At 39.6% G+C, this 24,101-nt stretch overlaps 1 protein-coding gene across 1 annotated transcript; it reads right to left on the bottom strand.

Moving 5' to 3' along the window:
- Window positions 1–480: 480 nt before the first annotated feature.
- Window positions 481–24,012, bottom strand: antxr1a (ANTXR cell adhesion molecule 1a). Its single transcript, XM_086173449.1, has 18 exons — window positions 23,614–24,012; window positions 21,317–21,388; window positions 21,170–21,241; window positions 20,594–20,675; window positions 20,427–20,460; window positions 20,204–20,283; window positions 19,626–19,694; window positions 19,003–19,083; window positions 18,223–18,283; window positions 16,131–16,229; window positions 11,404–11,473; window positions 11,233–11,311; window positions 10,164–10,259; window positions 8,707–8,748; window positions 7,830–7,925; window positions 6,170–6,337; window positions 5,347–5,427; window positions 481–2,054 (listed from the first exon to the last, which is right to left on the bottom strand). The coding sequence occupies exons 1-18, from the start codon at window positions 23,793–23,795 to the stop codon at window positions 1,635–1,637; spliced, it is 1,884 nt and encodes a 627-aa protein (XP_086029575.1). The 5' UTR covers window positions 23,796–24,012; the 3' UTR covers window positions 481–1,634.
- Between the last annotated feature and the right edge of the window lie 89 nt (window positions 24,013–24,101).

The following is a 24,101-nucleotide window of genomic DNA, read 5'->3' as shown; positions in this document are numbered from 1 at the left end:
CAGCACTTTCGGAATTCAAGCTACCGTGTAATTAAAATACAGAATATTATTAAAATAACCTATTCAGGTGAGAAGTGTTGACAGGATCAAAGAAACAAGCTGTTTCTTTAACCGCTTAAAAATGCCTCTTCCACCTTGACAGGTAAATCGAGTTTTGAAGCTGAGAAAATGTACTTGTAGAACACGGACAAGCCTGAATCTCATTTTATCAGTTTCGGGATTATATTTTGAAGGAAACGAAAAAAAAAAAACATTGTTGGATTTTTACAATCTTTTCAGCTTTTTATGTTTGTATAACACCAACTTCTTCTTACAGCTTCAATTTGAACCATTGCGGACAGAGATTCCATTGTCCTTGGCGAAGAACATCAATGTTTCAATTCTAAACTTGAAATGCACCTTGAGCTTCCTGTGCTCTCACATAGCAATGTGTTTTATTCCCTTTTTTGCAGGTTTTAAGGTCAGAGGAACTGAGATTGCTTTGTAGAAAGAAAGTCAGTTTTCTTTAATGGATAAAAACGTTTAAATCCAGGAGTAGAGATGAGCATTGTGCAATCGGCCACGAAGGGCACGGGACACTTTGCTGTCACAAATAGTTGTTTCTTTCTCTCTGGCATACACACACACACACACACACATACATACATACACACATAGTGATGGCTATATCAAAAAGACTATTTACATTTAGCTCAAGGACCATGAGTGGATGAGCAAGAGGATGTGCAAAGGATTTCCCTGATTCTGTCTTCTCTTTTTTTTTTCTCTATCTATTTCTGAAATGTGGAGCAACCGTGACCATAGTCTTGACTACATTAATCTTGGTCAGGTATACAATTCACTTCGGTTCCAACTGTTTGCTCTGATGCGCGCAAAACAGGCCAGCTGTGACTCACATCATGCCGGTCTCAAGGGAGGGGAGGGGAGATAAAAGTTATTAGAAATTAAGTCACACATTTGATGCATTCATGTCTCAATAAACACTTCTTTTTGTTAAGCAATGCTTTTCTAAACCTTAACATTAAAACTTAAAATGGTCTACAATTCAGTGATTAAAAGGCATTTAAACTACAGATAAAGAATGTATGTGTGTGCTATAAAGGTTAGGAAAAAAAAAATGCTGGAGTATTATCGCATGCAATTGTTCAACATTCAAGAATACAAAACCTAAAACAGATTTGTCTAAATATTCCTAAGGTCTGTATGTGGAACAATATGCAATATGAGTTGTTTATGTCTAATAGGAGCATCGAAAAAGGCACAAATGTTTTCGTGTATTAGTTTCGGCTCGTCATCAAACCGCTCGGTCTTTAACCAGGCGTGTGTGTCCAGGGGAGGCAATGACAGCAGAAGACCATGGAGGCGAGTGTTTCCGAGCCCACCTGTGTGACCTCACGAACAGGGAATCTCTGTGTAATTCAAGCATCAGAGTAATTGCACTGTTGGGCTAAATGTGTACAAAAGTCACTGTAGACAAATAGCTGAAAACAAGTCCTCTCGTCTCCACTTTACAGGGCATAAAGGCCGCGGGCCGCTGAGCGGGCGTTTTGGAGTGCTCACTCGCAGGTACAATCGAGGACCGCTGCGCGCCGTTTGCGGGTGGGACTTGTGGAGTCGGGTTGACCCCGCGCGGGTTACAGGTCGGGGCGCGGCGGAGGACGGGCAGGTGGCGGGGCTCGTCCCGGTGGGGGTCCCTGCGGCGGGGGAGGTAGAGAACCAGTAGGGGAGGCGGGCGGCGGGGTGGGTGGGAGCGGCGGTGCGGCCGGTATGTGCGGGGCGGGAGATGGAAGGGCCCGGCTGGGAGGCGGGGTGTAGGGAGGAGGAGTGAGAGGAGGGGACGGAGCGGTGCAGCTGGGAGGAGGCGTCGGAGGCAGCAGTGGAAGGGTGAAGGAGAATGATGGCGAGGACAGAGAGCTGGTGGGTGTGGGTGGGAGAGTGCTCTGCGGTGCCGGCGGGTTCCGGGCGGGAGGGTTGTAGATCGGAGAAGAATGGTGAATGTAGTTGGGGTAACGAGGAGGTGGGGACTTCATACGGGTAAAGTTCATGCATCTGCCCTGAAATGACAATGTTAACTCAACGTCAGAGGATCGCATGATGTACACTGCTCAAAAAAATAAAGGGAACACTTAAAAAACACATCCTAGATCTAAATCAGGGTTGGGCAATTATATTTTACACAGGGCCACATGATAAACCTGAAGAAAGTTGGAGGGCCAAAGCAATGATAATAGAAAAGCACCACACTTGTATGACATGAACAGAATAAATGTTTTCTCATGCATTTTCTAATTGACCTCATGCAGGGACGCCCAAAGGGCCACGTTTGACTCCCGGGCCATGAAATACGCAGGTCTGATCTAAATGAATGAAATATTCTTATGAAATACTTTGCTCTTTACACAGTTGAATGTGCTGACAACAAAATCACACAAAAATGATCAATGGAAATCAATTGTATCAACCCATGGAGGTCTGGATTAGGAATCACACTCAAGATTAAAGTGTAAAAACAAACTCCAGGCTGATCCAACTTTGATGTAATGTCCTTAAAACAAGTCAAAATGAATCTGTGTTGCTTCCTGAGTGGACACTATGATTTCACAGAAGTGTGATTGACTTGGAGTTACATTGTGTTGTTCAAGTGTTCTCTTTATTTTTTGAGCAGTATATTATGATAGGCTCGTTAAATGAAAAAAGAAAAATGTGAAGGGGAAAAACTTTAACTAAACAGTTCATGAATATAGTGTTGGGCTTAAAAATCTGTCGTCTGTCTTCTTTTCTGAATGTTTACATCATCTATGATAAAGTTGTTACTGGTGTAACCTGTTTGATTTGACTGTTTTGTGTAGATTTCCACATAATCAATGGGATTTTTTTTCAACATAATACGAGGGTTAAGACAAATTTTCAACCTTTGGTATACATTTATTATTTGTTTAGTTAATTTTGTACAATGCCCAAATTTTACAATTTTGTAAAAACATGTGAACTCGCTCTGAAGTTCATTCATTCGCAGTCATTGGCATGTCATGTTCACACGGGGAAGCATGTGACCACGTGTCTGCTTATTATGCGAGACAGACATTGTGTTTACAAGATTATGCTGGACCGCAGAGTGTAGGCTTTTAAGATTTCCCTCAATTTTCTTCTTTCTTTCACTTGAAAATTGGCTCCCTTCTACTTCTCTTGCGAGGTTTGATGCAGCAACTCGGTTTTCCCTTGGATTGAATCTTTACCTGACCTTCGTTTGACACGTGAGAAGGTGAATAACAAATGCTTTGGTTTTTAGAACTACCCCTGTTACACTGCAATAAGTTTGTTTCAATTATATCATTGTTGTAACAAACCATATAGTGCAATTTACAACTACAGATTTTATACTGATTCTTTTTCAATTTCAAAAAATTGACCTGCTGCACCCTACTTGCTTACCCCAGGCCACACCAAAAGGGAAGTGTTTCACATATTCACAAAATAAGCTTAAGGCCTGAAATGATCCAGGTGAAGAGCAGGGTATTACAAATCACAAAGATTTTTTTTTTTAGGTATTGGTTCACTAATCAAGACATACAATGAGAAGGACCCTTTCCCCCAGGAAATATATGTATATGTGTGGTGCGAAGCCCTTAATGGGTGCCACTTCATCCAAATTTGATCCGTGGTGTGTATTCCTGGTTTCTATCCATTTTTCCATATTTAGTGTTCCTGATTTTGTCCATGATTCCATGTCTTGCATTATTCCTTATTTTCCCCCCAACTTAATGTCTGATGATTTTCTATTATCCTCGATTCCAAGTCTGATGTTGTTTCCGATGATATTTCTGTTTAAATGCAATTTCTGCTCATGCCGTGTTCTCATCAGTCAGGTCTGTAGAGGCTTAATTGCAATGTATGTTGCCCATGTCATGTACTTAGTCCAAGTAAGGACTTTAAATTGTGATTGTCATGACTTTTTCTCTTCGGAGAGACTTTTATTCTTGATTAAACCCGGTTCAGCTCCACACCAACTGCTTGTCGTGCGGTTGGTGGGGTTCTTCTCCCTTGTCAGGCTGCTCCTTTTTCTAATAGTCCTGACACACACTTAGTTTAAAGATGTCTGATGTTGTTATTGACTGTTGATTCATTCGCTATGTGCATGTGAATTGGTGAAAGGATGATTAATGTTGCCTCAATGTCGAAAGCTGCAGACCCACCTTTGTAGAAACAACCATCTCACCCAGGACTGCATTATATGTTGTAAGCATATATGTATGCATTAATATTGATGGGAAATTGGAAAAATAAAGCGACAAAGAAATGACCCAGATTGCAACCCAGAAAAGCTAGTTTGGTCGAAGTCATCATGGATACTGCACGTATTTGTGTTCCAAAACTGTTTTGGTTGTTCTTCCAAAGATTTAATCTTCTGAATGTTTTCCCCGCGCTGGCCACACTGTTTGATACTCCTTTAGCAGCAAAAACTCAAGAAGCGTAGAATGGCAAAATCCATTTAAATTCTTCAAAGTTAAAGTGTTTGGTATATCAAATCATACAAATACTTGATTGTTTAATTCCTTCATATGTATTTAATATCAAGTGGTTTCAGAGCTGCAAGGCGGACAATCTGATTGGACAATAAAGGGCGGAGGAAAGATTGATGGAAAGTTCTGCTTCATAATTCTCAAATGAAATCATCTGTGATTTTAAGGGAAGTGACGTCTCGTCGGTGGAGCCGAAAATCATGTTCTCATTTTAGCCATATATAATTCTAAGATTTAAGTTCTGTGCCACTCGATAAAGTTTACCGAGATCAACACATGTATTTGACATAAAAACACATTTAATAGGAGAATCACAACCCCGATTATTGGCACAGGAGTCGTGAATTGAAAGTGGTCTGGTGCAACGCTCTCGTACCGGACACTTAATATCACTGATGTAAAGATGGCCCATGTGTTTGAGAGATTATATGAAGAATTACATCATGGTGTTGAAATTTCATGCATCCAACAGTGTCTGATTACATGTCAGCAGTCAACAATAGATATTAGCAGGCCGATGCCCCCCTCCACCCTGTACAGCTGGTCTTTGCAAATCACATTTGCTTTTCCATAATGACTTAAGCAGATGCATTCGCATGCATGGTGCTGTGGTGAAACCACATGCTGCCATCTGACTCGCCACTTGCAGAAACCTTTCCCAGGAATCTCTATGAACACTCCGTTGCTCACAGCTGCTCCAGTTTCTCTTCTTTTTCTTTTTTTCCTGATACTAAATAATCTCATTTGGGAGCCAAAGGCAAAGCAAATGTCTGACAAAAGGCTAATTAAATAAAAAAAATCTTCCTGTGCAGTTTCATGTTCTTACCTTGTCACCGGGATGAGGTCTCATTACAGACACTCGGTTGTAGCCTTTTCTCAACAGAACCCACAGCGCATCCAGTTTGCTCTATAGAAACAGAGGAGAGATACAAAGCTCAAACAATTTCTATTGAAAAGACCAAAAACTGCTACTCAAACGCTGTCATTGTCACTGATCAAAACCAGGCTTTTGTTGAACGGTTTGAATTTTTTTTTTTTTTTTTCCTTTTTCCGTCCATTCCCAGCACCATAAACCACCCTGCGACTAAATGACTTGCATTGTTCGACTCCCGTTGTCATTTCAGTTCAACCGAGTCTTACTCAGAGTTTAATAAACAGCAAATATCTAGAGCATACGAGCATGAATGCAGTTGCTGCATTTCACAAAGCCGGTTTCTGTGTAGCTCTGCTCCAAAGAGGTCAGTCAAAAAAGCATCTGGTTTTTATCAGCAATCCCTCTCCCAGTGGGGAAGCTTCAGTATTGTGCATTTAAGAGGATTGCTCTGTGTGCCAGCGGTCACCTAACCATCATCTCTTGCAACATTCTCAGTGGTATTTTAATCATATTTTATCCTCCGATCCTTAATCACATGAATAAGAAATAATTAAAAAGTGTTTGCTAATAAGTAACGCACATCGTAGCCTAAATAGAAAAGAGAAATACAAATTGAGCTGTTTTAATATAATTCCGAAAGAAATCTCACAGTGTCACTTATTTTTATGATGGACAATTGTGGGTTACTACTCCATTATGTGTGTGTCATGTTTACGTGTCAACATCTGCAAACTGGACTGAAAGACCGTGGCTTCATTTTTTGCATTTGCGGTACCTGGATGGGAGAGTACCACTTCCGGGGCCCGGGGGGTTTGTGCATGCCATTGTTGAGAATCCGCATGGGGGGTATCACATACTCCTGCTCTGGCATCTTCACTTTGGCATTCTTGGCCTTCTCCAGCTTTGCTCCTTCCTCAGTGGAGCCTTTCTCACCCCAACGAACCTATTGAATGAGACTACATTAGGCTCCAGCTGATAATGTTTTAAACCAAAGATAAAAAAACAAACGAAAAAAGGTAACCGGAGCGGTCGGAGGCTGCAAACCCCAAGCATCCGTCCATTATCTACTGCTTGTCCTACACCTAGGGTCACAGAGAATTCTGGAGCCTATCGCATATAGAGACAAACAACCATTCAATCTCTCATTCATACATTTTTCCGGATTAACCGTCTGCATGTTTTTGGACCATAGGGGGAACCGGAGAGAACCCATGCAGACACGGGGAGAATATGTGAACTCAAATCAGAAAGGCTCCCTGCAGGAGTCAAACCACGGTAGTTGGTGCTGTGAGGCAGAAGTGCTGACCACTGCACCGATATGCTGCCCGCAAAACCCAGCCAAGGTTGAAAAATATATATACTGCTCAAAAAAATAAAGGGAACACTTGAACAACACAATGTAACTCCAAGTCAATCACACTTCTGTGAAATCATAGTGTCCAATCAGGAAGCAACACAGATTCATTTTGACTTGTTTTAAGGACATTACATCAAAGTTGGATCACCCTGGAGTTTGTTTTTACACTTTAATTTTGAGTGTGATTCCTAATCCAGACCTCCATGGGTTGATACAATTGATTTCCATTGATCATTTTTGTGTGATTTTGTTGTCAGCACATTCAACTGTGTAAAGAGCAAAGCATTTCATAAGAATATTTCATTCATTTAGATCTAGGATGTGTTTTTTAAGTGTTCCCTTTATTTTTTTGAGCAGTGTATATAAATATATATTTTAACTAACTTGACCCTTGAAACCCATGTGCATGAATTCAACAAACTGCTTCAACTCTGACTAATATAAACTGACTATTTCTGTTAGGGACTAAAGTCATTATCTGGGCAGATACAATTGATGATAATTCAAATAATTCCCTTTCTTTGTCTCTCCAGGTGCCATAATCCATCACAACTCATCTCAATTTCCTGATGTTTTTCACCTCTTTTACCAAACCACTCGTTGACACTGGCCATCGTCATCATCGGTTTTCTTCCTCTGCTTCTTTTCCCTTCCAACTTTTCCATTGGGGCCAAGTTTTTCAAGCCACCGCTCACTACTGAATCTATAACGGTCAGTGTCAACTTGATGGTTACTGGTAAACTTTTCCTCCATTAGGCACTTTAATAGCTTCATTCTGATGCATTAGTGGGTCCTAGTCAGTTTGTAAAACTGTCAAGGTAATGGTCTTTGACCCTTGTTATTCTAGCCTTTTTTTTTTTCCATTTTTAACAACGTGTCTCACAATATCAGATTTCATCAGAATGACAAAACTTTTTTTTTTTTCCAATCCATAGAAAAGTTAAAAGGTCCCTCCCTGGTGTAGCATACTTTTGCAGTTATTTTTGAATATGGAATTTTGTATTGTTATATATGTTGTATTACAAACAATTTTTATCTTTGCCTTTTTGCACTCATCTACAGCTCCCCTTCATTATACCTCCATCCTTTTGATTCCTCCAACTCCTCTTCCTCCATAGTAGGACGCATCTACGGTTGGCCATTTCTTCTTTGGTGTCTCTAAATCTTCATCATCCTGCAGGTAAACGTGACGAGAAGTAAAAATATTACATTTGGTTTGGCGATCACTTGCTCAAGTAAGATATAAAGCTATTATAAGCATCATGAAACATACTTTTTCTTGCGTGTAAGAGGGACTGACTGCACTTTGGTCTAAATACAGAACCACATGGGAGCACCTCTGGGCCTCTCAAATGGTCACCGGGTTGATTCTAAGGGGCTTTGTTTTTGTTCCCTCTTAGCTATTTGTCAAATCAAAGGAGAAAACAAACCCCAAAGGCCAATGTTGTAAAGTCTTAAATTCACTTTGCCAGACGAATCTACTAGGATGTCAAGGAGAGGAAGCTATGATCGATACTAAAGCATCATTCACAGTTTAAATGGCCTTAACAATTGTCCCTCTGTTCTGTCTTTGCTTGATTTGGGATTTGAGGGAGCAAATGGTATTTCAATACGATTCATGTGGAACGACGTCACTAGTCAGAACAACTTCACACCAAAATCCGCTCAAATCCAACAAGCTCTGGAGGAGAAAATTGAAAAGATCACCAAATGATATCACAGATGGCTTCTTTAAAACCCGGGAGGGGTCCACTGTAAAAGCTGTTGTTGTTATTCTTGGGAGGCATCTACTCACAGATATGTCAGATTTTCTGAATAAGATCTGTCAGACTGAGTGACAATGCTTGATGATTCGGGCTGAACTTTTAAAGTAAAGTCAATAATTACACACCAGAAACATTCACAGAATACAAATCTTGTGAATAGAGCTTTGTATGGAAAGGCACATTGCATACCGAGCTATCCTCCACAGCCGGTGGTGGTGGTTCATGGATGATCTGGGGGGGAGAGGGATGCATTTCATGAGTCAGACATCAGAAAACAATCAACAAATCGGTATGGCTTTCCAATCACCCGCAATGTGTTCTCTGTCTGCAGCAGGGTAGTTACACAATAACACATAGCTGATTACTTGTTTTTTTTTTTTGTTTTTTTTTTTTCATAAGTCTCTGCTACTTACAAGAGCAGTGCAATGACCTAGAAATCTGCCTTCCAGATATTTTGGCACAGGGTTGTTGACTCTGAAAACTGTATTCTTTGTTTCTTGCATTCTGCATGGAGGACTATTATTGGTAAAATGTGTATTATTTATAAGTGTTGTTTCCCTACTTTCTGGGCAGTCTAGTTTGGCACCAGCTCCTCACACTCCTCCAGTGTCTTTGTCATCTTTGCCACGATGTCAATGTGGTTTTTATCCAGAGTTTAAATAAAAGACATTCTAGTTTTAAAGCTCTTGGCAAATAGAAAGAGCCCGATTTTATTTGTGAATTTCCTCCATGGCCCTCCAAATCCCAGACCAAAAATATTCCCATGGTAACCCAGCATCACTTTCCAAAGCAGAACAACTTAGATTGAAGTGCAGCAAAATGGACAACAGACAAAGAAAAGGGAGGGAAAGCCATGTTGCAGAAGCTAACATCTTTCTCGGGCCATTTTTGACTTTCCAGCACTGGAAGTGTTTTTGTGAATTTTAAAGGCAATCCTCATATTGAAAAGATAAATACAGATTGAGAGTAACAAGATCATTTCCTGCAATGTTGTGATGCTGGCAGTTTGACGACTGTCTAAACATTGGCATGCTTTTCCGTGCACATTTCCCTTCCTTTTAGCCAAAACAGCTGCCTGTCATCAAAACATTTTTTCCAACTTTTTTTTTCTGCTGATTTTATATCAATTTAACATCATTGCAAGAAATTTAGTGCATATAATAGTTTTGTATTCCACAGTGGATACTGGTTTAGAGAGAGTGCCGAATGTAGGTCCTCCAGTTTTCTATACTATGGGAGTCTTGAGAGATGAGTCTCTGGAGTCGTTGCTGTGACCTTTGGAAACAATTATTTCGACGGAAGCTAAATGACTTAAACACACATTTACCCAGTAGCCCTTGACCTTCTCTGGATGCGGACCACATTCTGCTGCAGGAATCCAAAAAGGTCAATTGGCTCTACTGAGTCACGCCGCCTAAGCTTTTCGCCATGAGAATGCTGTTCACGTTAAAGAGATGCCTCCGGGGGCGTTAGCCAAACAAGACAAACCTGGAAAAGACGTTTTTCCTCCACCCTGTCGTCCACAGACATTATTGCCATTTCACAAAACACTTTGTTGGTATCTGGGATTTGGAGGGAGGGTCAGACTATCTGAAATGCTGCATGTCTGCATATTATTTTTTGCATAAAGGCTTTAAACATCTTACCACGGTGCAGCAGAGAGGCCAGAACCACCAGAGGAGAGCCAAGATGACAAGCAGCATTAAGATGAGCAGCGCGATGGCCAGGATAGTCCCATCAGACTGTGACAGAGACAGACGTGTAAACACAGACAGTCTGGATATACGGAGCACTAGTTAAATGTAAACTGGCCAATTAGCAGGAAAAAGGTCTTTTTTTTTTGTCCTGATCTTGTTCTTCCGTGGAATCAGGAATCAAAAGCTGACTCGATTCTGCTGACGGATAAATACGGGATGCCGCGTATGTGTAGGTTAAGCCCGTGCAACTTTACCTTTCCAGAACAGTGCGGAAAGAAAATGAAGTTTTTGCCGCTACTGAGTGATATTTGTGAATGATTACATTAATTCCAATGTATACAGGCCCGCTATCATGCAGCAATATATACAGCATTATAAAAAACCATTATGCTGTTGTTATTTAAGCCACATTAGCTATTCTAGGGTGAAATACAATGGGTTTAATGTCAGAATCAGAATTACTTTTTTGATCCCCAAGGGGGAATAGCTTGAGAAGATCCATCTAAAACAAAAGCTTTGTTGGTTATAGATAATGATCTGCTTATGAAAGGATTGTAACGCATATATGCTTCTGATATTGGTTTCTGTTCTGGCATGGAAGTGGCTAGTGAGAAATCACAATTTTTTGCCTGTCATTTGACCAATTTAGTTTCACTTGATAAGCCCATCCTCGTAGAGCGGAGAGAGATTGTGATGAGAATTAGCGAGTGTGTAGATGGGATTGTAAGTCTAAGGAGTGAAGATCGCAAAACTGGTGAGATTTGTACACTGTCTGTGTCACTGGAAGGAGTAGTTACATTACTGGGAAAAGGTTTATAATTTTACCCCTACATTTTTGAAGCTACATTTGTCTACATTATAGATTATGGTGTCAGTTTGACAGAGATTAAATACATTAGTCATGGAAACATACCAGACCGCTGCAGTGCGTCGGTCTGTTTTTTTAAGCTAGAATACAGCTTGATAAAATAGATGCTGGTCCTTGCAGTTAAATGCGGATATGTTATGTTGTACTCACACAGCCCACGGTGGTAATGGTGACTGAACTTGAGATGAAACTGAGACCTTCATTCATACTGACATAAAGATTTGCTGCCCTGAAAAGACAGAGAACAGAGTCTCAGCTGTCATTTCATTTGCGTCTTGGTAAAATCACTGGAAATTGATAAAATTAAATCAAAAGACATACATTCCCTCATCCTGTAGCACTGGTGCAGGGCAGAGAAGGTACGTGTCTTCCACAACCAGAGGCTTTACCACTACAGAAAAGGAGGGGAAGGGTCATGACAGAAAACAAAATTGTAAGAGAGAATTCAGGCTGTTTTCCTCTTGACAGGTACTTTTTCGGCATTGACATGAATAAGGCATGACATCAGGGACCTCATCATTGGTTTGTCTCATCGAAAGGCATTACTGGCCAATTAACACCACATGGTTTCACTTGAAATTGTAAGTTATTCGCAGTACAAGAGGAGAATATCAACAATTTACAAGTAGAAATGCAACGCAAGCCATGCCACATCTTTCACAGTTACTCCGATTTTAAAACAGTTCGAAAAGCTGTTTGTTTTCTTCCAAATCATTGGCTTCTGGTCTCGGACTCCATTTGTATCCGTCTCAGAAACACAACGAAAAGCCTTTCTCAACAACTTTTGTTTTCAGGGCAAAACTAGGTCCTCTCCATGTCCAGCTGGCGTTTGGAAAAGGAGCTCCAGCAAGCGGCCCAAGCCTTTCTGTTTATTCTGGCAGAAAGAGAGCATACCCAAGAACTGAGGAAATCAACACAAGAGCCGCATGGGTCATGGCTGATATTCTCCCGAAATCCCATGCAGAATGAAGAGCAGGGTAATCCAGGGTTGCTGAAAACAGCTCAGCATCAATACAAATTGAGCTAGATGGAATTCTATGCAGAGTTAATCTCTACTCCCACCTTGCTCTACAAACAGTCTCCTGCTATGAAAAGGTCTTGAAGACGGTCTTAAAGAACAAGCAAGAGCAAGCAACAATGAAGAGGTGATGGGAACTATTTCTCCACAAATGACTGTTTGCCCCCCTGAGGATTTAAATGCTGGCAAACATGCCAAATCCGTGTCATGAGGTTACATTGAATTGTTTACCCTCCAGCCCTAAGTTTTGATTTATGGAGCGGTGCAGACAAGAGCTTGGGGACGAGATATAATCAAGAAATTAACTGGGATTACAACCTCAAATGCATGACCCTCCAGAATTCTCGTGTCTACAAAGTACTTTCAGAAGCAAACATGTCAGCCCTCTATATTTAAATAGATTCACATCGGGAGCATAACTACACATTTGGCCTGTTTTGGTGCCTATTCTGCATGCAAACTTAACCAGTTTAGAACTGGCTCATAATTTTACAACAAAAAAACAGATTGGAAGAAACACCAAATCCTGGCTTGGAATAAAAAAAAAAAATCTTTGCTTAACCTCTAAATTCTGATGTCATCAGGGAGGATGCATGTATAAGAAAATGACTTTACAGGAAACAAGTGTGGTGCTGAAGGAAAAATGTGCCTATACATATTATATGTATATATATACATATAATATATGTATGTATATATATATGTGTGTGTGTGTGTGTATATATATATATACACACACACACACACACACACATTAATGTTTGTGTACTGTGATGCTTCCATTACACTTATTGCAATGCTCTCCTTCAGTGATGCAGCAATTCATCTGTAAACATATGGAAACTAAAGGATCAATCAGTGGCTCAAAATGGGAAGAGTGGGAGTAAAATGACTGTATTAGGAAGAATATCATAGGCCAGGGAAATTCCAGAAATGTGAGAAATTTCAGAAAACCCTTTTTTCCTTTTTCACCAATACCCAAAATGCCAAAGCACACATTTGTACATGAAGGCGGAGCTTTCTGCACTCACACAAATACTTTGTTCCCACACTGAAAACACAATTCAGCTGTTCAATATACTATGAATCTATATGGAATGTAAAAAATATGTATACCTCACTGCTCATGTTTAAAATGTCCGCTTCCCTGACATCACTCTCTTGTCTAGCACTCTTTTTAATTCGATGCACATATTAGGTCAGTCCCCTCAAATAAGGGAGGCAGTACTGTAGACCAAGCAGTGGTCATGACTGATTGAATGGAAAGATGAGATGCAGCTGGCTACCAGCTGCTGTAATTATGTAATTTTTTGATCACAAATTCGAAAGTGTCACATAATGCTTTAATTATTGTGTGTAATCACACTTATAGTGCAGAGTGAATGTAGTGGAACATATAAATGTATATGTGTGTGCACATACAGGACTGTCTCAGAAAATTAGAATACTGTGATAAAGTTCTTTACTTTCTGTAATGCAATTAAAAAAAACAAAAATTACGTTTACATGATATTCTAATATTTTGAGATAGGATTTTTGGCTTACTTAAGATGTAAGCCATAATCAGCAATATTAAAATAATAAAAGGCTTGAAATATTTCAGTTGATTTATAATGAATCCAGAATGTATGACATTTTTGTTTTTGTAATTGCAATACAGAAGATAAACAACTTTATCAAAATATTCAAATTTTCTGAGACAGTCCTGTAAATGATCCAAAAACCGACATGCGGGATGACGAGCATAAATCAGGGAGCGCTCAAACTTTTTGTGTTGTAACTCCCAAATTAAGGTGCCCAAGACTCCTGAGCCTTTCTTATCTACAGATGTGGTTAATGCACACAGCATATGGATATTATTGTCTAATATCATAAATATTAACTCATTCATCCATTATCTACGCTGCTTATTCTGCACTTGGGTTCCATTGGCCTGGGGCCTATCCAAGCTGTTGTTGGGTAAAAGTTGGGGTTCACCCTGGACCAGCTGCCGGTCAACACAGGGCTGCATTTCGACACACAACCATTCACTTTTCCATCCACACATCTGGCCAATATTGGGTCTCCAATGACTCTACTGCTTGCTTTTGACCAGTTGGAGGAAACCAGACAGCCTGAAAGAAACCCATGCAAACCCCACAAAAAAAGTCCCATGGGAATGAAACCAGGTGGAAGCCCTAACCACTACGCCACCCATTATTACATATATATTAATTTCTATCTTGTCAATGATTGATTATATCTTGCTATTAAGACAATTATAGCCCTTTTCTTCAAAGTTATTGTATTTTTTTTCCCCTTGCAAAATTTGATTCCATGGAGAATTAAACATTTTCTCTTGTCTTTAAAATAGCTAGAATTAATTTGCTGAGGGGGATAAAGTGAGTTGGTAGTTATTGTAACAATTAGAAGGTTATTATCTGATTATCATAAATGAATAATTACCGACCAAAAAAATTTGTTCCTGTGGTCTTTTAACATTGACAATTGTTTTAAAAATAACCCCCATTAAAGTATCACCAGACTGTTTCTTTAAAATTGTCTGTGAGACCTGCCAAATCCCAGCTCGCCTGATTGTATTTACTGCTACTTTTTCCTTGAGACACGAAGTCAGACATTTATTCATCTGCTTAACACATGTAGCTGCATATTATAGCTTTCCTTTTTCTTTTCACTGTATTTGTAGGCAGAAGATGGGGCAGAAAAGTCAATGCTCGGCGTGAGCTGAGTTTCCTTATAGACATCTAAATCCAGATGATCTAACTGGTGCCAAATCATTTTCACTGATGTTTAGTAAACAAGTACCAGATGATTATGTCTAAACAATCCACATCCAGTACATGAGGGAATACAGAGGAGAAAAATCCGTCTGTCATGGGCCTGGAATTAATTGTAATAGTATGTGTACATTGTTTCCACGATCTGACTGGAGAATGTCCGATGCAGTGAAATGGAAAGAACGCTTTATTCCTCTGTCATGACAAATGAACACACTGAATGTCTTGTTTTGATGTTGATATTTTTGGAAGCAGTAACAGAAAGCATGGATATAATTCCAATTTTGTGGGTGCTATACAGATCAGCAAGCAATTTTCAATTGTAAAAAGCAACAACATAGATTTATCGTCACTGCAATTGTCTGGCTTCACATTGAACTTAACTGGGCTGCGAACTGATAGAAAAAGAAACTTTTTGCATCTTGTCTGAGGATATAAAGCGAAAAAATAAATAAATTATGACAATAATGCAAAAATGGCAACATGGCAGTTCAAGTATAACAATGTTTTTTTCTCTCCATTTGGTCGGACTGTTTTGGAATGAATGTTTTTTTTTTTGCTTTGTATTAAAGTTACATTTTCTATTTTTTTCTACCTGTCAGTAAACCCTGGATCTACCCCAAAAGAACATGGTACACCAAATTGCAACATTATAGTTGGATACTTAATAGAGATGCCTGAAGTTCCAATAATTTAATTTAATAATAATTTAATAATTTTGAATACAAAACAGGGAATTTACAATAAAACCACTTTATCTATTAGTAACATGTTTTGTATCACTGCCACCCAGAGTCATGCAAATTGCTCATAAAGCAACCATACCTGCTCACCGAACAGGAGCTGTGTCAGTGTGTCTCTTTTACATTTTAATTAGACCAGAATGCAAAATGCTGCAGCAGAAAGCACAGACCTCAAGTGAAGCCTGCAAAACAGACTGGCTTTTGCATTTTACGCCCAGAGCATTTCTCTTCTCCTTTCTTGACAGTAGTTATATAATAATCAATGACTATAAACGATATTGTGTTAACCCCAGCACGACATTCTGCTTCGTCACAGAAAATTCCAGCAGTACAGATGTCTGGCTATTGGTTTTAAGGACCTTTTTTTCCTTTTTAACTGACGTCGCAGAAGTCCAGATTGGTCCTTTGTGGCATGGGTGCCATTTTCGATTGTGTTGAGGGAATTTTCACTGGGTATTGACAGCAGAATGAATTTGATTAAACACGAGTATTAAGTCATGTTTAACTCACTCTTAGTTAGGGTGTCATTGATGCGAAAACTGCATAGGACCTTATCGACATTGCGAGCGTGAAGAAATCCGTTTCCTCTCACCACCACCTGGAATGACTCTGTGTTGGGAAGAGAAATAACCACGTCATTTCAACAGTTGAAAATAACAATGGGGCAAAAAAGTATTTAGTCAGCCACCAATTGTGCAAGTTCTCCCACTTAAAAAAGATAAGAGAGGCCTGTAGTTTTCATCATAGGTACACTTCAACTATGACAGACAGAATGAGAAAAAAATCCAGAATAATTACATTATCTGAATTTTAAAGACTTCATTTGCAAATTATGGTGGAAAATAAGTATTTGGTCAATAACAAACATTCATCTCGATACTTTGTTATATACCCTTTGTTGGCAATGACAGAGGTCAAACATTTTCTGTGAGTCTTCACCAGGTTTTCACACACTGTTGCTGGTATTTTGGCCAATTCCTCCAGGCAGATCTCCTCTGGAGCAGCAATGTTTTTGGGCTGTCGCTGGACTTTCAGCTCCCTCCAAAGATTTCTATGGGGTTGAGATCTGGACACTGGCTAGGCCACTCCAGGACCTCGAAATGCTTCTTAGGAAGCCACTCCTTCATTGCCCAGGCAGTGTGTTTGGAATCGTTGTCATGACCCAGCCACGTTTCATCTTCACTGCCCTTGCTGATGGCAGGTGGTTTTCGCTTAAAATCTAAAATCGATACATGGCCCCATTCATGCTTTCCTTTACACGGATCAGTCATCCTGGTCCCTTTGCAGAAAAACGTCCCCAAAGGGTGATGTGTCCACCCCCATGCTTCACAGTAGGTGTAGGCGTTATTTGGATGCAGCTCAGCATTCTTTCTCCTCCAAACACGACAAGTTGAGTTTTTACCGAAAAGTTCTATTTTGTTTCATTTGACCATAAGACATCCTCCCGGTCTTCTTCTGAATCATCCAAATGCTCTCTTGCAAATGTCAGAAGGGCCCGGACACGTGCTGGCTTGAGCAGGGGGACACGTCTGGCACTGCAGGATTTGAGTCCCTGGCGGCGTAGTGTGTTACCTTTGTTACTTTGGTCCCAGCTCTCCGCAGGTCATTCACTAGGTCCCCCCGTGTGGTTCTGGGATTTTTGATCACTGTTCTTGTGATCATTTTGACCCCATGGGGTGAGATCTTGTATGGAGCCCCAGATTGAGGGATATTATCAGTGGTCTTGTATGTCTCCCATTTTCTAATTGCTCCCACAGTTGATTTCTTCACACCAATCTGTTTACCTATTGCAGATTCAGTCTTCCCAGCCTGGTGCAGGTCTACAATTTTGTTTCTGGTGTCCTTTGAAAGCTCCTTGGTCTTGGCCATAGTGGAGTTTGGAGTGTGACTGTTTGAGGTTGTGGGCAGGTGTCTTTTCTACTGATAACCAGTTCAAAACGGTTGCCATTAATACAGGTAATGCATGAGGACAGAGGAGCCTATTAAAGAAGAAGTCAAGGTCTGTGAGAGCCAGAAATCTTGCTTGCTTGTAGGTGACCAAATACTTATTTTACCGAGGAATTTACCAATTGATTCATTAAAAACCCTACAATGAGATTTCCTGTACCCCCCCCCATTCTGTCTCTCATAGTTGAAGTGTACCTATGATGAATGTCATCTTTTTAAGTGGAAGAACTTGCACAGTTGGTGGCTGACTAAATACTTTTTTGCCCCACTGTATGCCAATTTGCCGTGATCCTCACAATAACATATGACAGACATGTATTATAACATGTATTAAAACTATTAGTACCACCTGATTATACTTCTGCACTACTTAGCTTGTTATGATGAACGGTCGCCTATGGAAAAAATTATGTTTTTAGATTACATGTTTAGAACCTTGGAAAAGGTTAGACTGTCAGAGTTAGCCATTCATTGTGCAAATAAGCTTTGTAATGGAGGCACGGATAAGAGAAATCTACAGTGTTTTCTTAATATTTTCTCGTGAGTATAAGGATTAAGACTGAATTTCCAAAAAAAAGGTTCATCCTTTAATGTTACATGCTAAATCAAAATGTAGTGGCATATTTTCTGAAAATGAAAATAAATATTTCCTCACCTCCTGCACAAATACTGGAGGGCTCTGCTGCCAGAATCTCAATACAGGACCTTTTCAGAATCTGAAAAATGAGAAACCGTAGTGATTGGAGTTTTCAAGGCAGAAGTAGCTGGCACTCACCTCCTTACACTCAAAGTTGAATTATTTATACCATTCTCAGCTATAGCCATGCCTTTTATTTATCGGAATAGTTTATTGATCCCCCTGGGGGAAATTGCTTACTCATTATAATTGATATTGTACCACTCAAGGCAAAGCCCAGAGCATATTTGTGTGGAATTTTAACTGCTGCTCTTCAGGAAAATGCAGCTTGAGCGAATCCCTTGAGGGAAAGAGGATGGAATCTCGGCCCATCACTCATGTAGGCAGAACAACTGCTTTGAATTAGCTAATCTGGAGCAGTCAAGTGCATGACCTTTAGCTCTCGGCTCTAAAAAAACTGGGCTTTGCTGATGACAGTCCAGTCAAGACAATGTTTTTTTTTATTTCTTCAGCTAACATATAAAAAAGTGCCAATACTGAAAGCTTAGATTGGTCATACTCTCATATATAAACCATAGAGTCGATAATGTGTCTGTGAACAGCTTGATGAGCCTTAAAAATTCTGTTTTTTTATGCATTTTTCAATGTTCAAGAAAACTACTTCAGTTGTGGTGTGATAGTTGTCCTCTTGCAAGGTGATTTCCTTACCTGTCAATCATAGTCAGATCGCTCTCAGTGGGACTCTTTTCAGTATATGTGCTGTTTTTACATGTGGAGCAGCAAAGCTGAAAGTCTTACTGAGTCAATGACCCCTTGCAGAGCCTCAAATCCATCATTCACAGGGAAGACGTGATCCTTGCTGTCCGCAATCTTTGCCAGCTGAACAAGAATATTTCAAAGACATATTAGCGCCATTTTGACACCCAAGCAGTAAGTTCTTTACTTTTATCTGAATTTTCAAACTAAACCCAAAAAAACTAAATTAAAATAAGAATGTTGACATAGAAATATTACTGTTTATATATGTAGGTGTACATATATATACACATATACATATTCATATACATATACGTATGCATATACATCTACGTGTGTGTGTGTGTGTGTGTGTAGCATATTATATGTAATATTTACATAATATGTATGTATGTGTACATATATATACATATGTATATATATACATACATATATACGCATATATACATATATATGTATACATATATACATACATATATACACACACACTCATATATATATATATATACACTTCATGTATATACATCACTCACACAAACACACGTGCCATTGTGATAATATATAGTTAGTTAAACAAACTGGCTTGTGGGTTAACTTGCAGAGTATTTGGTGTGCTGTGATAAACTGTGATAAATTCGGAGTGAAAAATTGTACAAAGATGCCACCTGTGTCTCATTGAAGTCCTTCACTCCCACACAGTAAACAGAGGCACCCAGGCTTCGGGAGCGATTGGCCTGCAAGATGGTCATGGATTCACAACAAAAACAGGAAGTCACTCAGCACCTGGATCCAATTACACCTCTGCATTTTAAAACTTTATTCAAAACACGATCACATGGCCTTGTGTTTTTCTAGTCTCTCACGCTAAGTTGTGCAACACCATGTTCCTAGTGAAAGATACTGTTCAGTCAAAACAGGAATGACACACAAAAACTATAGACCCTGGTACCACTGTTGAAGGAAAACTAAAACCCTGCCGAGAGATTGATATTCAACCTATTTGATCTATTGACCTATTGACCTATTTAACCCCAATTTATCTCACTTACTAATGTATTTGTGCATTCACACTCTTTGACCACACTTTGGCCAGATACAGACGTACAGATGCCAGAGAAGGTCTGGCCACACAAAAACACAGAGGATCAAACTGAGGTCAGAGTTGCAGTGTTTTGTCTTGTCTGTCACACGCAGACACGTTCCCCCCAAATTGCAAAACCTGTGACCCATTTATCTCTCTTACCTCTCTCTCAGCGTAGAAAAAAAGATCCTCATGCAGCTCTCCATCCGTCAGAGCTATGATGACACTGGCTGTGAGGTAACCTGTGATCAGAGAGCATTGAACTCTTGCAAATAATTGTGCAACAGACATGGGTTGCTAAATTTCCATTATTTACCATAACATACTGAAGTTCAAAATGAGAGAAAAAATATCTGTTTGTGTCTAACTCAAAAGAATAACATACCTTCAGTGTTTCCATAGTATATCTGTTCACTGGCCTGTGCAAAAAGACAGGCTGAATTGAAATCAAGTGATTGTTAAAAAAAAACTCTCCCTGCACTAACACAGCAGCTGTTTAGCCCTGTCCCAGAGCAAAGATAGGGAAGATGCAAATCTTGTGGAAAGTCTCACCCTCAGGATGCCCTCATGCATGAAGGTGTCCCCCCCTGGTAGAACCCGCTGAAGTTCCTCTAGTCCTTTGCGAATACGTTCCCTGAACAGACAAACAGAAGATAGTATTGTTTAACGATTACCTGCAACCACAGATCGATACCGTGAGGTGTTGTAACAGAATAAGGGCTGTCTGGACACCTTCTTTAGAGAGAACACCACCAATGAGTTACTGATGAATGAAGTTAAATGGCATTTTTCCTTATTGGCTCGAGACATTGTCATACAGGAAGACAGGAAATGAGGCCTCGCTTTCAAAAAGATATAAGCGGCAAAACGGTGAAAAGGTATTGAGTCTGCCAAGTCTCTGCTAAAGAAAGTCTAGGTTTACACAAATCCGCAGGATGAAGTGTTTGTCAAGGGTGACTGCACCAAATCCGCATCGTAGCGAATGAAAATACCTAGCGAGATGACGCTGGAATTTCAGGGGGATTATGATCACACCTGTATCCAAATCTGGTCTAATATTCATTTCTTTCAGCTTGAAGGTGGGATAGCAAAGGATTAGTATGAGCACTGAAAAGGATCTGTACGCACCTGTCCTCTGTTAGGCTCATTAAAATCTTTCCTTCAGTGGAGAACACAATGAACGACATCCGCAACTGTGGGCTACAGCAGAATAACACAATAAGTTTTGCACCCATTACTCCATATATGCTCAGTGATATGACAGTCGTCATTTACCTTATAAATTTATGAGCTAGATGCTCAACAAAATGGTAGATTTCGGCCCAGTGATTCTGCACACTCCCAGATCTACAAAAAAGGTTTTGATTAATAAAGGAAAGGATGTTTTCAGTAAAATGCATCCCAACAGCTTGATACGTAAAGAGATAGTCCGCTGCAAAAGAGGAAGTGTGTAAGTAAAGCTTTACTCAGAGCTTGGTCACTCTGAAGTGTAGTGATGATGTAGTTCTGCTCACATTACTGTCAACATCTCAACATGAAATTATAATTAAGTCTGCGTAAGTCAAGGCAGATGAATGAAATCTCATTACATTTGTAGACAGCCTGCTCTGTAACCCTAACTAGGTCAGCGTTGATCTTATTGACTGAATACAACTTTCCCTCACACTAACTGTTACTAATCAGGTTTTTTCCATGATGCTTTAACTGAATTGTAAACAAATGGCAACACAGTTCCCTGTATCCTGCTCCTTTAGGAAATAAGAATAAATAAATGTATTCTACATTAATCAGGCATGACGAAAAGCATGGCCATTCATCATTTAATATCAATTTATTTCAATACACATCTAATTTTAAAACTTAATCTCTGTTGTCTAACTTGCGTGACTATTGATGAATGTTGATTAATTTCAAACTCTTCCCATGTCTTTCCTTTAAACAGTATTAACTGTTTTTACTTAATTAACTTTTATGACTTTTTTACGACTCACCCCTTCTTGCATTTCAAAAAACACCTACTTTTCCATTGTTACCATGACACAAGTCCCAGCCCCGAAAAGCCGAGCCAGCGGGCCAAAACATCAAAACATCTGGATCTAATGAAACATAGCTGTGCAGACACAGAGATGAGAAGAAAAGCGAGATCAGCAGATACAGCGAGCGGACAACCGGGGGCAAGTGGAGGACATTGCTGCTAGGAGGGGAGGAGAGCCACGTTAGACCCCTGGAGCGAAGACTGTAAAAGAAAAGTAAATAGAACAGCTGATGATGATGAACAGGTGATGTCTTGTGACAGATGTTCTCCCATGCAATATAAAACTATTCCTTAAAAACATGGCCTTGAACAATCACTCCTTTTGACAGACTATTGGCCAATGTGTCCGCCAAGAATAGACAGAGGACCTGGACACCCATCAGCATCTTGGAGGTTTAAAAAATTAAGAAGAGACCCCAACCCACTAGTGCCCTTTGCCCTGATGAATAAAATGATACCACCTGAGTCAGTAGCTTGTAAAGAAAAAGCTCATATATTTGTTCAAAATATTCACCTTATAAGATAATATATAACAATATAGGAAGATACAAGATGATATAAGCTCATTCATACATGTATATTGCAACTTCTATGGCCAGGATATATCTTTTTTTTCCGGAGAAATTGAAAATGACATCAGATCGCTGAGCAGGATTTGTATACAGTTAATTACTCATAAAGATGAAGGTTTAAACTATAATGCTTTATAAAAAGTACACAGTCTCTAACAAACAAGCCTGTCTTTGCAGATTATTTTTGTTAAATTTAAGTCATTTAGATATCACAAAAGTTATGATATATTCAATTTTGAAGACAATAATTGCTACCGACACTGATGACAATTTCATCTAGAAACGATAAATTGCTGTCAGTTGACCTTGTTTGTGTAAATCAAAAATCGAGATAACTGCAGAACTGAAAAACTCTTTTCATGGCAACTAGACTTGAATTTCTTCCCTTGAAAGGAAATGGAATATATTCAAGTCCAGTTGCCATGAAAAGATTTTGACAAGGATGATTTAATTCAGTAACTTTCTGCTAGAGTTTGATAATTTCATGAGGCCTGTGTGACAGAATCCAGGAGGAAGGAAAAACAACGTCTAACAAGGTCAGTTAGACGATGTGGAAGCTGCCAAAGATTTTCGATTTCATGGTACCCAAACTCCAGGCTCCACTGAATAGATAGCGGAAGATGTTGATATATGAACATATTGGAATGTAATTTTAAAACAAAATATCGCCACAGCTAATCATTTCTGTTTCCGAGGATTATACCATGTTGACAAGTAGCCCAGCACTACAAGAGCTTTGCAACTTGATGTGCAGCTTGATGTGAGGATGGCTTGATAACTGTATAATGTTGCTGACATCATAGCGTTTCTTAAACCAATGCAAATTAATGTTTAATGCATATATCTTGTGCATTGGGCTTCCTTCACTCCAAGGAGTGAAACTGACTCAAAACTGGCTGCCACCACTGTAGCCATGGATGTATGATATTGAAAAAATAAAAAAATTAGAAGGTAGAACAACTTACTTGTCCAAAACAAAGTAGAGATCAAAACCTCCAAAGCATGAGGATGACCCTGCCACCCTTTGGTCCTGGTTTGGTCCAGCATTGACAAGAGAGAAAACAACCAACACAGCAGCAAACACGACTTGAAACTGAGCGCCTCTATTCCAGCACAAAGGCATTATTCCATCTGAAGAAAATCTCATATAGGTGAGGTAACAAGTAAAGCCAACTACAATAAAGAGACTGGCAAAACAAAGATGAAGGGGTAATCCTTTTTGCAGATTCCTCTGTCAATCCTTCACAGGCGTCTTAAACATCCAAACAAGCAGTTGTCCAGACAAGAGGAGTGAGTTAAACTCACAAGAAGAAATGGAGAGCTGAGAAAAAGCATGAGATTGTGACTGTTGTTAGGACTTTCTCATCAATGCATGCAAAAATCTGTGAGGAGCTCCAAAACCTCCCTCTCTCTTTGTTTATCTCAAGGCCATGCAAAAGATGGATTGTAGACC

Source organism: Fistularia commersonii, chromosome 26, assembly GCF_037954325.1.
Source record: "Fistularia commersonii isolate RoL2024-O1a breed Wild chromosome 26, RoL_Fcom_v1.0, whole genome shotgun sequence".
In the NCBI taxonomy this organism is placed as follows: Eukaryota; Metazoa; Chordata; class Actinopteri; order Syngnathiformes; family Fistulariidae; genus Fistularia; species Fistularia commersonii.
The sequence above is the reverse complement of the archived record's forward strand: the minus strand, read 5'-3'. Positions and strand labels throughout refer to the sequence as shown.